Raw genomic sequence first — 17,720 nt, forward strand, 5'->3', positions numbered from 1 at the left:
ACACAGTTGAGAATAAAATTTTCCCGCCAAAACGAATTTTTGAAATGTTGAAGATGGTGTCCCCCTAACCAAACTGGGGGTGCGAATAGCTGGTGCCCAACTGAGGTTCCCCTTATCCAAATTGAGGGTGCCTTTAGTACTTTTCTCCAGGAGTCCAAATAGCACTTTTTGAGCAACTTTTTCCACACAAGTGTATTTCTCCAAAAACACCTACAAACACACAAAGCATCAAAATTAGTACAAAAATCGAGCACTAACAATAGAGACATTAAGTACAATTTAGACACAAAAATGTGTCTATCACTTGTCAAGACTTGTTGCAAAAACAGGTTTCCTCCTTCTTCTGATTCTGGAAGTATTGGTTTTGCACGACCTTTGATTATCCAGATTCAACATTTGCATGTTCTCTTGTAGTTTAGAAATTCTCTTGTTCCTCTGCTTGAATCTCCAACACGTGTTTTGAACATGATTTGCATTTCCACAAAACGAACAACCCGGCGAACCTTTGTCTTGTTGAAGTGCCTTCTGTTTATTACAACTGCTAGCCTTTGTTTTCCCATGACACTTAGGAACATAGTTGTCGATATCTGTAGTCTTGCTCTTAAATCCTAAACCATTGGTGTTTCGAAAGGATTTCTGACCAAATAACATTGCTGAGATTTTATCAGAACTTCCAGATAATCGTTGAAGATCATCTTTGAGAGTATTAAACTCTTTTTTCTTTAGAAAAATGGTCCTGGTGAGTTGATCATTAAGAAAATATATCTCAAGATCTTTCACTTGGATTAAAGATTCCAGTTTCTTCAATAAAGCTTTTAATTGAAGATTTTCTTGAAGGACCTCTTTGTTCAAGAAATCAAAAATCTCTGTGTCAGACTCCGTTTCTGAATCAGATTTTGAGTGTATGGAGGTTTTTGCTGCGAGAGCTGTAACTTCACATTCAACATACGTATTCAATACGTCGACACAAGGAGATTTATCTTCCATAGAATCTTTAGAAGCAATAGCTGACAGTGGATGTTTATCACATCTAACGCTCCTCTTCATGAAATCCTTGATCCTTTCTGTTAACCACGGTTTATTGAACCGATAACCGGATGAACAACACTCATCAGCCCAAGATAAGTTAGAGGATTTACTTGTCTCGGAAACAGCATTGAATGCAAATGTTTGAACAGAATTTGGATCACAAATTGTCACCTGTCCAGAGGCGGTATTCATGGAAGGAGTGTTGAGGTTGTTCCTTCCCTTGATGGAATGTTTCCTAGAACCGTATCTCTTGTCTTGAAATACAGTTTCTAAGATATCCCAGGCTTCTTTAGACTTAGTGCAAGTAGCCACATAGTACTGAAGATCTTGGGTAATGGCCTGTCTGATAGCACTTAACCCAAAAGAGTTTTGCGTTGCAGCAAGAGATTCTTCAGGAATATAACTACCAACATCCTTTGGTATAGATACATCGTCTTTTGTATTAACCGGAGGATTATAGCCGTTAACAATACATACCCAGGTTTGAAAATCACATGCTTGAAGATAAGCACACATTGCAACTTTCCATGCCGAGTAGTTTGAGCCATCAAAGACTGGTGGTACGTTAATAGAGATAACACCTCTGTCCATAGATTCAGGGGCTACAAACACGGACTTGTTAGGTCTTAAACGTGTTTGCCTGCTCTGATACCAATTGAAAAAGCGGGGGTCTAACAACACCACCCAATATTTCGCTTAGCAATTTGTATGGACTAACTCTGAAATACTTTGTAGAGAATCAACTAGACAGTCAGACTCAATCTAGATAAAAGTATCTCAAGGAGTTAATATCTCTCTATTGATTTGATTTTTACTCAAGCTAAAAACAATAGCGAGTCTTTATCAAATACAAGGAATACTTGGACGGTACCAAAGACCAATGTCCAAGGATCAATCAACAACCAAAGGATGGATTTTCAATTGATGATCACGAACGCACAACCTGTATTATTTCAATTATATAAAATATAATGCAGAAAATAAATAACACAGACACCAGAAATTTTGTTAACGAGGAAACCGCAAATGCAGAAAAACCCTGGGACCTAGTCCAGATTGAATACACATTGTATTAAGCCGTTACAGACACTAGCCTACTGCAAACTAACTTCGGACTGGACTATAGTTGAACCCCAATCAGTCTCCCACTGATCCAAGGTACAGTTGTACTCCTACGCCTCTGATCCCAGAAGGATATTGCGCACTTGATTCCCTTAGTTGATCTCACCCACAACCAAGAGTTGCTGTAACCCAAAATCACAGACTTGATAATAAACAGATCTGTCTCACACAGAAAAGTCTATCAAAGGATAAATCTGTCTCCAACAGATAAACCCTAGGTTTTGTTCCGTATTTTGATATAAAATCAAGGTGAACATGAACCAATTGATAATCCGGTCTTATATTCCCGAAGAACAATCTAGATTAATCAATCACTATAATCCTTCCTGACTTTACAAGCGGATTGTCGAGGAATCACATACAGTGAGACGAAGATGTTTGTGACTTCTTTATCTTGCCTATCAGAGAACCCTCACGATCTCAAGCCAATCAATAGATTGTACTCGTACGATAGAAGATGCAAGATCAGATCACACAACTCCGATAAAGTAGTTTTGTACAATGCTAGATGTCTCCTTTATATATCCTTCAAATCAGGGTTTTGCCTTAGGTACAAAGAAATCCTTATTCACCGTTAGATGAAAACCTGATTTAGATTCAAGCTAATATTTCTCAACCGTTAGATCGAAAACTTATCTTGTCACACACACTTGGGTGGATGTTTACTGGGTTCGTGAAAACCATGCCAAAACGTGTACGTGTATGTTGGTTCAACATAGTAACCCAAAAGGTTAACCATATGAGCATTTCATATTACTTCTTCACCATAACTAGTTAAATTGACTCAAATGAACTAGTTAAAGAGTTGTTCAATTGCTATGAGATCTTATGTAACTACACAAGACACAATTGAAACAAAGATGATTCGATTCGATTGAATCGACTCATGAACATTATAGCCACAGTTTGCATAAAGCATTCCTTAGTAATTTAATGTTTCATGTTCAGAGCACATCTTTAGATCATAACCTCTTAAGTTCACAAATAAGTTCGCGGACTTAAGCTAATCGGTTGAGTTTTCCAAACTCAACATAAATTCTCGGAAAGAGAACTTCCGCCAGTTCGTGGACTGAGTTCGCGTACTTAGCACACAAACGAGTTTTGGGAAATATAGCAGAAATTCTCGGTCGAGAACTTCCGACAGTTTGCGGACTGAGTCTGCGAACTAGGTTCGCGGACTTGGCAAGCCAATTCCACAATCCTCCCGATTTCTCTTGATCAACAAAGTTCGAAAACTTCGGTTCAAGGAATACATGGTTATGTAATCTAAACTATTATTTCAATCATTGAGACATTCTCAGAGGACGCTATGTAGCCGTTATTCACAGACAGATTCACGTCATAGAAATTTCTCAAAGTGATTGAAACTTTCATGACTTTCGTCACTAGGTGAAGATAAACTTGATCAAAGCGAGACGCTTTACCAACACACGATTTCGAGATAAAAGATACGCAATGAATGCTCATCTCGAAATGTCAAATGTGTATGATCTAGTCTATATAGCATACGACTTTTGTCTCATAAGAAATAGGAGATAGAAGAGATAGACTTTTGAGTGATAGATAAGTTCAAGTCTCCACATACCTTTTGTTGATGAAGTTCCACGGTTCCTTGTATAGATCTTCGTCGTTGTATAATGAATCGCCATGAAGTCCTTGAGCTCAACTACACTTTTCTATCCTAGTCCCAGACTTAGCTATGTAGGCTAGAAATCAAGACTTATAGTTTTGATCACTAACATTGACAAACATGCTTGAGATAGCAACGCATGCGAGGTTGACCGAGCTATGCTCTAACAAGTCTTTTAACAACGATCAATTCAATGGATGAACCAGTGGATCGTGGATCTCGAGGTAGGCGTGGCTTGTCATTGAAAGAGGTGGGAATACTTTAACTCTTTTGAAACCATTCTTGTTTCTTTTACAAAAGTTTATGTTTAACAAACGCATGCATTGTCTGTTCGTGTATCTCATGCATTGTTTATTTTGTGTTATGATTATTCTGTTGAGTCTTTGAATCTTTCCATGAATTGGAAAGGACTTGTTATGTATGTCATTATGAATTGCTATGGGAAATAAGAATTTTCATTTGTGGTATATAGGATTTGCTCCTTCACAATTATACCTAGAGCTTTTATGATATATTGGTCGCCAGTTTGCGAGTTCGGAATTGTCGACATCCATATAAACTATTAGGTGTGGATTTGCGAGTTCGGAATTACACAACCATATTATACATTGTTTAACGAAGGAGTTTGTCCATATACATATTTGTGCATTTCCAGTGACTTAGTCACTTTGTTGTTTGAGAAAACATGTATTGTTTTCCGAATCTTGCTCATGATCTCTTTAAAGTTAAATGTTATTCCTGCTGGGAACCCCTTTTAGGGATGATGTGCTCACCCTTTCCCACTTTCAGTTTCAGAGACAGATCAGAATTGCGCAGCGAAAGCTTCGAGGCGTTTGTTAGATTACTTTTGCTATGTTTATTATGTTGTATGTTTTATTTGCAAACTATGACTATTGTATATGTATCACTTGAGAGAAGTTTTGTATATATATACTTCAGAGTGGGGTTAGTTTTCGGGTTAAGTTATGTATAAGATTTCTTATTGAATGCTTAAGTTTATGTTATGGATTCTTAATGCCTCTGTATTTATTTAATCTCTTGTATTAGTCAGCTGCTAGCTTTGGGGGCGCTGCGTTGCTTATAGTCAAAGCTAAGATAGCTTAGAAAAAAAACATTCAACATTCACCACTAGATGAAATCCTGATTTAAGATTCAAGCTAAGTATGCTTAGAAATAAAGCAATCAATTTCCACCGTTTGATGGTCTTAGCTTGTTGCACAGAAACGAAATATACCTTCACTTAGATATGGGTAACCGTACCTAAACGTGTATATTGAGTTGTCTCAATAACAGTTAACCGAAGTTAGTCATATGAACACTTTTAACTTAACCATATTCATCTAACACTCTAGATCAAATATGATGATCAATCAAACATGAAAGATAATCAAATGAATCTAATTGTATTGCAAATAGATTTGTTCAATTGTTCACTATATCATAGAAATATATATGAATAAATTGAATCAAAATCGGATTGATTCGTAATCGTACAAAGTACTTATACAAGAAGCAAATCATGAACATTAAGCTACGGTTTGCAAAGATTGCATTCCTTAATTCATAAATGTTTTAGTTCATGAGTATGAAAATCATACTTAACAGATTTTAGAACTGAACAACCGTGTTTTGAAAGCAGGTAAGCAAACAATAGCTCCAGACCTTGGCCTTGTACATCCGTTCGCATACCATGTAAGCGACCAGCCGTTCCGGACCCAACTCAGGTGAAACCATTCGCATTCTAGGTATGCAAACAAGATTCCCTGACCTTTAAAGATAAAATCGTTCACATACTAGGTACACAAACAAGGTTCCCGGACCTGAATCATATCAAAACAATTTTCATACTATGTACGCGTACTGTTGTGAATCCAGACATGATTCATAGTTCTTAACTCCCATTTCAATCATTGAAACATCCTTGGAAGACGACAATAGTTGTGTCACAAACTATTAGATTCAAGTAATTTTCAAGTGATTGAATTATCAATACGAAACTTTCCAAGTCGACATCAAATGATTGTCTCATACAAATCATGTAAGATGTTTCAACGAAATTTCCGCATGATCATCTTTTGACATAATATTTACTCCCTCCGTTCCTTTTTAATAGGCTGGTTTCTATAAATAAATGTTTCAAAAAAATAGGCTGCTTTCCTAATTCAGAAAGTCAAATGTTACTTTAATTTTCTGGGACCACTTTTCTCTTAATTTCTTTTGATGACAAGTGTCATGGGGACCATTTCACTTTACTTATTTTGCTGACAAGTGTCATGGGGACCATTTCACTTCACTTATTTTATTGACAAGTGTCATGAGGACCACTTTCAATGATTAGTTCTCTTAATTTCCTTAAATTTCTCTAAAAACAAAACCAGCCTATTAAAAAGGAACGGAGGGAGTAGTTTCCAACAAATAGATTATTTCCAACTAAAATCGTCAAGAATAATGATGAACATAGTTAAAGCAAGAAGCTTCCAGCACATATTTCGAGAAATAGATAAGCAATATAAACTCAGCTCAAAATATCAAATGTGTATAGTGTAAAAGTCTATATAGCTATACGACTTAGTCTCATTAAGAGATAGAATAAAATAGACTTCTGAGTGATATATAACTTTTAGTCTCCACATACCTTTTTTTGATGAAGTTCCTCCAAGTTATCCTTAGTAGATCTTCGTCTTCAATCTATGAACGCCGTGAAGTCTAAAGCTCAACTACACATTCTATCCTAATCCGAGACATAACTATAAGTAGACTAGAAATCAAGAATATAGTTTTGATCAACTGAACTTCAAAAACAAGCTTGAGATAGCTGCGAGTTCGACCGAGCAATGCTCTAACAATACACCACTTCAAGAAAATAACATAATATAAACTATTAGCATAAAAAAAAGTAAACTGAACTATGACTTACACATTCACAAAGTGGTCGTTATTACTTCTCCTTGCGTACGTAACCATTTAGGTCACATTATTACGGCTTGTGGAAATCTAAAATCGGTGTTGTTACACTCTGTACGATTTACCTACGTCAGACCTATATTAAGATCAATACAAACTTTAATAGAATCCTTTTAATAATTTAAATAAGAACAAAAATACTCAAACCAAAAGATAAGGGTAGATATAGATGTAGAGAATATTTTTTGTTTTGATGGATCGGTTGGTAGAGCAACTTGCATGATAACGTCTTGTGAAACTAGATATTAGATAAGGAGACACAAAGTTGAGGGGAAGAAGAAGGAGAAAATTTATTCACCAGTACAACTGAAAAACATTAGAGCCTCTATTTATAGGGCTAGATACAAGGACATCCCAATAATAAATGAAATTTACCAATATATTCTTAACATAATTACATGTTTATAACACCAAAGAGCCAAAAATGACTTTGGGTACAATTTTTTTACCTTCCTAGTTTGAGGCCTATATGAATTATTTGAGGCGGGCCTATCATTTTTTTTCACCCACCCACATTAAAGGGATAAGAAGTGTCTTAACTTGGTAAAAGTACTAAATTTTCCTCACTATTAAAATTCAACCCGAAGCCTTGTCCTTCTAGATTTTAAACGTATTCCAATCCTTTCAAAACTAAAACCCGTTAAAATCATTTCCTTGACAAACTAAAATTAAAACCTGACTTCATCAATCGATTTTAACTACATCGATGTTTTTTTTGTTTTTTTTTTTAAATCAAACTAAACATCATCGCTTGCAACCTATTAGGCTTAATTATACTTGTGATTGATTTATCCATTCAAAAATTGAAAATTACAAACAATCTTGGATTTTGGTGTTTGACCATAATCGGCCAATGTCCATGAACACGTCAACCGATTATTTTGTATGTGTTTCCTGGTTGAAGAACATTTAACCAGAATCGGTTGATGTTCATACCCACGTCGCTCGATTCTGCTGTGGAGAAAATACTAAGTTTTCTGTATGTTTTTTGTGGAAGAATCGAATTATGTGAATGTTCACATAAACCGATTGTATAACCTTCGGTTTCTTATAAAAACCGATTATGGTTAAACCCGTTTTAATTTTCCAGTAATACTGGATCATAAAATGAGTCTGAAACCGTACTCATTCTAACCGAGTGATATATATACACTCTATTTTATAAATTTTTTAACTCGAATTGAAAACAATTTCATACCCGAATTGGAATTGAGTATGAGTATTATATCCAATATGACAATAGACATGATTTTATTCTCGAATTGAATATGAGTATGTATTAATATTATTCATACTCGATTTGAAATTGAGAATGGATTTAAATTATGTTTGATCATCAACTGATAATCGGTCAACGTGAAGGTTCATATCGACCGAGGAATATAATGCAGATGGCCATCAAACTCCAGTAAGAATATACCTGGGCTCAAAACCACCTACCAACAGTACTACCTGGGATGCAACCTTATCCAAACCAAGCGCAAACAACACCAGCAACAACAACCATATTCATGGGATGGATCAAACCCCATTTAGAGTGAATCAATATTAACACGGACGAAGCATCAAGGGGACATCCCGAAATAGCAGGAGCATGTATTATATGTCGAAACAAGAGAGCCGACACAATCTTAGCAATAGCACAACCACTCGGTATCACCATTGCACTTGCCGCGAAAACTTGGGCCGTGCTCAACGCTTCTAGAATGGCGACAGAACGGTGATGCCCAAAAGTTCAATTTGAAACAGACTCATAGAATTTAACGATAACTCTAACCTCGGACACCGACGCTCCGTGGTATATTTCTAATCATATTGCAAAAATCAAGTATAAGTTTACCCAAATCAAGCAGAAGACATCTGGAAAATTGAGCGGCAGACGATTGCTCTATAGGGAAGCTCGCAACAACACTTTGAGACAATGTAATTCCCCGATTTATAAATTCTATTGTAATAGAAGACTCTATGGGCATAACAATTCTATGTGTAATCTCAGTATAACTTAATAAAATGCATGCTTCGAAAAATGAAGAAAAATATAAAAAAAAAATAAGAAAGCTTTCTTAATGATTTCTAGGCAACACTCTAAGCAGAATAAGAAAGACAAAAAAATTTGGGATGTGAGTGAGGTGAAAAGTACACACTACAAGGATTGGTTTGTATTTTGTTGCTAGTGTTGTTTGCGCTAAGGAGAATAAGAAAGACGAAAAAGATATTAAAAAATAGGAAAGCTTTCTTAAAGATTTCTAAGTAGCAGAGCCGGGCCTAATGTCGTGCTGGGTGTGCGACCGCACAGGGCCCAGCTCTGTCAGGCGCCTTTTTGCTTATGGACCTATGATGTATACTCACTTTCCCCTCCAAGCCCGTAAGCCAAGTATCAAAAAAGAAAAAATCTTTGTCTTTGTTAGCACTCGAACGGGTGACCTTGGGTGAGATAGTTAAGTTCTTTAATTTAATCCACTTGGCTGACTACTTATTTTTGTTATATTTTTTCAGCTCCTGACCATCACTGCATTTTGAATCTTTATCATAATATATTGCCGCAGGCATCTGCCCATGACTATATATTTTGAGTTTGCTTCGGGCATTTTTGTTCTTGTAGGTGGACATTAAAGATTATCTTTTGCATCAAAAATAAAATAAAAAATTTGACCTTATAAAAGAACGCGCAATTGGAGATATGAAAATTAATTGGGGGATATGAATTACTTCTCCCAACCAATAGTGTTTGCTAAGGAGTGTTTTTGGAGGGGACAAAAATATTAAAATACCCTTCCCTCAAAATAAAAATCTAATAACTTAAAATCAAAAAATAAAATCATATCCCTCATTTCCATCTTATATTCTCCACTTTGAAAACGATTTTTTTTCTTTTACATTCAGAACTAATGAAGATCATGCCGGAAGTGATGAAGACCATGCCGGAAATGATGAAGACCATGCCGGTAGTGATAAATACCATGAATACCATGCCGGAAAAGATGAAGACCATGCCGAAAGTGATGATTACCATGCCGGAAATAAAAAATTTTACATCGCCGGAAGTGATGAAGACCATGCCGAAATTGATGAAAACCATGCCGAAAAATGGTTCCGGCATGCTCGATAGAAATCTATCAATGTCGGCAGTCAAGTGCAAAAAAAATTCTATTTTTTGGATACTTTACATCATGTGCCAGCATAGGAATTTAAGCAACATACTATACCGGCAGCAGTACCGGCATGCTCGATAATCAACTTACTGTGCCGGCAGTGGAGTGATTAAAACCAGAAAAATTTCAAAACGGAATAGGTTTTGAATTTCACCGAAAACTCTGCGTAGTGGCAAACATTTATCAAAATTTCCAACAAATGCCGGCATGGATGGACGAACGACAACAACGCCGGCACACTGTGTTGGTGTGCCGACATTGATATAACTATGAATACCATGCCGGTTTAGGTTGTTCTGGCATGGTATTCATATTTATATCAATGTCGACAGGATGTTTTGCAGGTGCATCCATGGTGAATCCAAAGTTACATCCAGAGAAGATTCAACAGAAATTTTAAAGACTCAGAGACATATCTTTGGTCACTATGGTCACTCATCTCAACCAAAAATTTTGAACCCAACATTCCTACTTCTAATCTCTCCAAAATGATAAAGACTTCTATAAATCTTCTTCAAACTAATCAATTAATATAACTAATTATAACTAACCACTAAACCTGATTAGCGAGGGGTAGATTAGGAATTATAAAAATACTTAGATAAGGGTGATCCTGATTTGATTTTTGGATCCAATTTTTATCTTTTTCCTCTATCCCCAATTAGTTTTCATATCCCCTAATTGCACTTTCTTATAAAAAGCCCTGCGAATTTTTTTTCGCACGGGCCTTTCTAAACTCAGGATCGGCTCTGCCAAGCAGAACTCTGAACATAATAAGAAAGACCAAAAAAAATTGGGTTGTGAGTGAGGAGAAGAAAACGAAAAAAAAAATTGGGATGTGAGTGAGGAGAAAAGTACACACTACAGGGATTGGTTTGTATTTTGTGTGAAAAAAGAATGTTTGTTTGGGAGAAAAGCGCCAGTACAGCCACACAGCTGGCAGGGTGGTGGTGTGCACATGCCCGAACCGTAGTGAACCAACTCCACAGTTCGTGTACATGCGGTTCACGATAACGGTTCCACTGCTAGAGACCTATAGACAAAACAAAACTACTGGTCTGTGCGATGTGGAACAAACACTGAAAAGCTAAAATTCATTCCCCTTTTCTTTTCAAGTAACAGTATCCCTTACTCTCTTCTCCATAGAAGTGAAATTCATTTCCGTTTATTAATTACAGAGTGAGCTATACTCGGAATACGTTCTCTGTTTCTCTTGAAGATTTCAAATAACTGAGAAAAATGAAATTGCAGCCTGGTAATCATTCATTTCCGCATCTGCATCATATAATTCTGAGAAGTTATTATGGTTCAAGAGGAGGTTATTATAACAGAGTAACACAACTTGAGAGTTTTGTAAGGGATGACTATAAATCTGGAAGGATTAGAAAGCTTGATGATGGTTTGAGGTACTTTGACCAGTTGATTAGGGAAAGGCCGTTACCATCTAATGTTACATTTTGTCATGTATTGGGATCATTAACGAAGATCGGATGTTATTCAGATGTGATTCTGTTGTATAAGAAGATGAATTTGCTTGGGGTAAAACCAGATATTTATACATTCAGCATTTTGATCAATTGCGTCTGTCGATTAGGAAAAGTTGATCATGGGTTTTGTTTGCTTGGAGAGATTATAAAGCGAGGTTATCATCCTAATGTTATCACTATCAATACACTCATTAAAGGGTTGTGTCTTCAAGAGAAGATTGAACCTGCCTTTCAAGTGTTTGCTAAAATGACTCACACAGGTATTCAACCTGATGCCTTTACGTGTAATACTCTTATACAAGGGCTTTGTAGAATTGGTGAAGTGGGTCGCGCTCTTCAGCTTAAAAACAACATGGTGAGATGGAACTGCAGACCAGATGATGTTTCTTATTTGGTCATCGTAGATGTTCTTTGTAAAGGAGGTCTAGTTGATGAAGCTTTGGTTCTCTTCTCCGAAATGCTTAGAGATTCAAATGTTGTACCCACTGTAAACGTTTACACTTCTTTGGTCAATGGATTCTGCAATTCAGGTCGGTTGAATGAGGCAAAGAGACTCCTTCAAGAGATGGCAAGTAGAGGAATCTCTGCGGATGTAACTACTTATACTACTTTGATTCATGGTCATTGCCTACATGGTCAATGGGAAGAAGCGAGAAGATACTTTGATGAAATGATGGATCGAGGGATTTCACCTGATACAATAACCTTCAGTATATTAATAGATGCACATTGTAAAGATGGGATGACAGAAGATGCTTGGGGATTATTTAAACTGATGGAAAAGATAAATATAATGCCTAAAGCAACTGCAGTGGACGACTAAACCCAAATTTGGTGTCGAGTGGGCTGGCGTAGTGGGTCGGACCATCGATCAAAATTTGATGAAAGAGTAAAACCCAGACCAAATTTGGTCGGCGATCAAGACCAAATCCAAATATAGTCGGGCGTTTATATAATGTCCGTCTACCCGATGGGCGTTGGTATAATGTCCGCATGTAGCCGCGCGTTCGTAAAGTTAACGCCTGATGCAGGGCGTTGGTATAATGTCCGCCTGGATGGGGCGTTGGTATAATGTCTGCCCGGATAGGGCGTTGGTATAATGTCCGCCTGGATGGGGCGTACGTAAAGTTAACGCCGGACACCCAGGCGTACATAAAGTTAACGCCTCTCTTGGGGCGTTGATATAGTCATGACCTACCTTCAACAGATTTTGAAAACTTTGCTTGGGGCGTTGTCTTTATCAACGCCCCATTTTTTTATTTTTTTTTTGAATCCGGGCGAACGTATAATCTCCGTCCCACACCAGGCGTTGCTATAGTTCACGCCCCATACCAGGCGTTATCTTTATCAACGCCCCATATCAGGCGTTATCTTTATCTACGCTGGACGATGAAGCGGACTTTATATCAACGCGCGACCAAATTTACTCGTCACCCGCTACGCCACAGGATGGACTAAACCCAAATTTGATCTTTTTTTTTTTAGTCTTTGGTCTTTAGTTATAATCGCACCACTGTGGACGCTCTTGAGATTACTTATAACTCAATGATCGACGGTCTATGTTTGTCTGGTCGGTTGAATGAAGCGGTTATATTGTTTGACTCGATGGTGGATAGGGGCCTTGAGCCAAATGAAATCAGCTACAATGTGTTAATCGATGGGTATTGCAAGAATCGTAAGTTGGATGAAGCTATGCACCTATTCAACAAAATGAAACAAAATGGATTGCAACCCACAACAGTTGCTTACAATATTCTGTTAAGGGGACTATACCGGGATGGAAGAATGAAGACTGCACAAAGGTTTCTTAATGAGATGCAATCTTTTGGTCAATTTCCAGATGAAGTGACATACAACACCATCCTGGATGGTCTCTGCAAGAATGGAAAAATGGAGGAGGCAACAGAATTGTTTGAATCCATGGAAGGTGCAGGAATCTCAGATAATAATTACAGGTATAGCATTCTTATTCATGGTTTGTCTCAGGTTGGGCGGTTGGAAGATGCAAGAAAACTGTTCAATGAGATTCCGAACAAAGGATTTGTTCCTAATGTAGTAATATATAACATAATGATCAACAGCCTCTGTCGCAACAGGATGGTATTGGAGGCTGAAAAACTAATCATGGAAATGAAGAGAAGGGTTGTTTACCAAATGGTCGAACGTATGATACTATCATTAGGGCTCTTCTTATAGCAAAGGAGACTGACAAGGCAAGGAGATTTCTTCGCAGGATGAGGGAAAAAGAATTTGTACCGAATGATTCTGTAATTTCCTTTTTAATGTACACTCTCTCAGCAGATGAGCTAAGAAATCTATCTCTCTCAGCAGATGAGCTAAGAAATCTATAGTTTCTTTATGTGAAAGTTGACGTAACAGCGACAATGTTAATCTTGATTATGAGAAAATCACTGCATGAAGCTTTTGTCCTTGGAATCTTCTGGTTTCTTTTTTTCTTATCTTTATATTCTCTGTCAAAGTACACTGCATTCACATCTATTGCAGAGTACATTCTTCCAAAGAGGTTGATGATTATTTTTCGTGAACTTTGAAGCCGGGGGATATTGATGAGCTTTTCTTAGAGAATTTGGAGGTAATGTTTCCTGCTATACTCGATTACATACTTCTTTTGAAAGTAAGATAAGTAATCCATTAAACATGAAAACCTTGAGACCGCTGTAGTTTATTTCTTTGCCATTTCGTCTTCGAACTCTATGCAATTTTGCTGAGTGTTTTAGTTAAATACTGCCACAGAATCCAAATGCTTGTGCAGTGTCCGTTTTCCATAATTACTCTGTAACCTTCCTGTGTCTGGTTACTTGGTAAATTATGTTCCAAGCAGATAACTAATAAAGTTTTCCTGGGTATTGTTAATGCACCTAACTTATAGAGGTGAAAAGCCAGCAGGTGCCAAACACAGTTTTGGGTTCAAGTAATATAAATTGGCCTGACACATCTACATATTGCAGCATGCCTGTTTGTTTTCAGAATCAAATTTTCTGACATATTAGAATACATTGTTCAGTGTCTGACTAAGTTTCTAGAATTTGGTCCTCTTGCTTTATTTTTTAGAATGGCGCATCTATATGAAGTTATGAACCACTGCTGCAGGAGTTTGTGGACATAGAGCTTACCTAAAAAAAAAATACATTCATTATTGACATTTATTGTCGTTTGTTCGAGTATTCCTCTGATCCTGGGACCTGGACGCAGTTGTTCGTCCAAAGCGGCAGGTAACGTTGGTACTTAAGTTTTTCTGTGTGTTTGGGTTCAATTTTCAGCTGCAATAGAAAGCTAAGCACCTGCTAGGAACCAACATGAGAATACTTGGTTGAAGAGAGTAACATGGCAACATTGATCAAATCATTTCGAATTTTTATCTCTTGGTTCCGTTCTATATCCCATTACTTGATATATTGTAGTGGTAATATACATGCCGCTGAATTGTTCTAGTGTTGATAAGAATATACATATTCAAGCATCTATCCACAAAGAATCTTCAATCTTAAATATACTATACAGCTATCTGTTTGGTTATTCACTTCGCAAGCTCAAACTTTTGTCTCTACACTAAGTAATTTAGGAATTTAAGCCTTTGGCGTCTTGAAGTCTATTAGCCGCCTGCTTGAAATTACATAAAAATGTGTAAGCATCCTAGAACGAGCTGAAGTACAAATGATACTGTTATGATTGAAGGTACTGAGAACAGTATTGTGAGGAAGACAAGTGATAGATTTTTATGATAACCCTCTGTAACTCCTCAGGGCACAGCCTATTTCTTCTTTAATTCATTGACACCTCACTATCTCTTGCAGCTAGCTATAAATAAGAGATAGAAGTACAAACCCTAAAGAGTTTCACTTACAGCCCTACCCCTACACGTGGGCGACTCAAAACACACTCCTAATTAATAATTCCTAAACCGTTATTTAACTGAAGGTAATTAAATTACCTGATTAACTGTCAGTTGAGATGCAAGCACCCTAGTAACAGCTAAGGGCTACACAGCTTCATGACAATACCTCCCTCTTGAGAGCATCCTTGTCCTCAAGGATGGAATTTAGGAAAATGAGCACGAACATGAGTTGTATCCTCCCAAGTGGCGTCCTCAGTTGTAGTGTGAGACCATTGAACAAGCAGTTGGGGAACAGTGTGGCCACTGCGTGATATTTCTCTAGTGTCAAGAACCACGACAGACAGAAGAGTGATCTCACCAGAGTCACCTACAGGTGGGAGTGTAGGAGTTGTAGAGATGGCTGCACCTAGTTTCTTCTTAAGTTGGGACACATGGAAAACTGGGTGGATGCGAGAGCTAGGAGGAAGGTCGATCTTGTAAGCTACTTGGCCAATGCACTGCAGGATAAGAAATGGGCCATAGAATCGGGCAGCCAGTTTGAAGTCCCTCCTCAATGAGATGGAAGACGATATGGCTGTAGCTTTAAGTAAACCCAGTCCCCAACTTCAAATTGTCTGTCCATCCACTTTTTGTCAGCAAACCAATTCATTCGTTCTTGGGCATGATGTAGAGAATCCTTCAATATGTAAAGCATATATAGCATCTCTTTTCTTCAGGTATTCTTCCACAGCTGCTACAGAGCACAGCTGCTACAGAAGTATTAGCTTCACTAGGAAAAGCTAAGTGAGGAGGGATATAGCCATACAATGCCTGAAATGGTGTCATCTGTAAGCTGGTGTGGTAGTTTGTATTATACCACCATTCAGCCAATGAAAGCCAAGGAAGCCAATTTCTAGGCTTATGACTTGTCATACATCTTAAATACCCTTCTAAGCATGAATTAACCCTTTCTGTCTGTCCATCTGTTTGTGGGTGGTAAGCACTTCTAAGATGTAGAGTAGTTCCCACTGCCTTAAAAAGTTCTTGCCATAATTGGCTTGTAAAAACCTTATCTCTATCGGAGACTATGGAAGAGGGCATATCATGTAGCTTGAAAATGTGACTGATGAACTCTTGAGCCACAGAACTGGCAGTGAAAGGATGGCTGAGAGTGATGAAATGTCCATATTTGGTAAACCTGTCAATGACTACCATGATGACATCTTTTCTATTGGACTTAGGGAGACCCTCAATGAAGTCCATGCTGATGTGATGCCAGGCTTGAGTAGGAATGGGGAGTGGTTGTAGAAGGCCATCTGGTTATGTTGTAGCAGTCTTGTTTCTCTGGCATGTGTCACACTGGATGACAAATAATAAGATGTCCCTTCTCAGGCCTTGCCAATAGAAATGAGACTTGGCTCTCGTGTAACTTCCTTGTATCCCTGAGTGGCCTCCAATGGCAGATGAATGAACTGAAGCAACAATGGCTTTCCTTAAGTTGTTGCCTTTACCCACATAAAGTTTAGCCTTAAATCTTAAGATGCCCTCCTTGTAGGTGCAGTAAGGAATGGCATCGGCTTGCACCAGTAACTATGGAATTATTTGAGAGGCCCATGGGTCATTTGTGTAGCTTTGCACAATATCAATAGCCCATGTAGGAGTAGAAACATTCATGGAGTGGAAACTGCTGGTAGAGTCTCAATGCACTCTTGAAAGAGCATCAGTAGCAGTATTCTCTTTCCCTTTCTTGTATTGTATAGTGTAATCAAACCCTAATAACTTCATTAGCCATTTTTGTTGAAGTAGGGTGGTGATTTTCTGATCCATGAAGTACATGATACTTTGTTGGTCTGTATTGATGATGAAATGGTTGCTAGATAAGTAATGCTTCCATTTGGTGACAGCCCTTACTAAAGCCAACAATTCTTTTTCATAGGTTGAGAGATCCATGACCTGAGGACTCAAGGGCTTGCTGAAAAAAGCAATCACTCTTCCTTGTTGCATGAGAAGTGCACCAATGCCAGATGACCAAGCATCTGTCTACACTACAAAGGTCTTTGAGAAGTCGGGTAGATACAATACAGGTGTGGAGCACATAGCTAGTTTGAGTTGCTCAAAAGCTTGCAAAGCTGCATCAGACCAATGAAAGGAGTTCTTTTTGAGGAGATCAGTGAGTGGCTTACTGATGGAGCCATATCCTTTCACAAACCTCCTGTAATAGCCAGTGATCCCTAAGAAGCCTCTTAGTTGCTTGAGTGTTCTAGGAACTGGCCAGTTTTTCATGGCCGCAATCTTCTCAGGATCAGCAGCAACACCATCAGCTGTAATTATGTGGCCCAGGTACTCCAATGAAGATTGAGCAAAAGAAACATTTGGAGAATTTAGCATACAGTGGTGTTGTCTGAGCACTGAAAGTATTAGAGATAAGTGTTGTACATGTTCCTCAAGAGAGTTACTATATATCAAGATATCATCAAAAAATACCAAAACAAACTTTATGA

General features: G+C 37.8%; 1 protein-coding gene across 1 annotated transcript; it reads left to right on the plus strand.

Moving 5' to 3' along the window:
- Positions 1-4,437: 4,437 nt before the first annotated feature.
- LOC113359991 (pentatricopeptide repeat-containing protein At1g63130, mitochondrial-like) lies at positions 4,438-13,580 on the plus strand (the record flags this gene model as incomplete). Its single annotated transcript, XM_026603547.1, has 4 exons — positions 4,438-4,451; positions 10,765-10,819; positions 11,149-12,115; positions 12,970-13,580. Coding segments are annotated over 4 exons (1,647 nt in total), but the record flags the coding sequence as incomplete, so codon positions are not given.
- Positions 13,581-17,720: the final 4,140 nt, after the last annotated feature.

Source organism: Papaver somniferum, chromosome 1, assembly GCF_003573695.1.
Source record: "Papaver somniferum cultivar HN1 chromosome 1, ASM357369v1, whole genome shotgun sequence".
Taxonomy (NCBI): domain Eukaryota; kingdom Viridiplantae; phylum Streptophyta; class Magnoliopsida; order Ranunculales; family Papaveraceae; genus Papaver; species Papaver somniferum.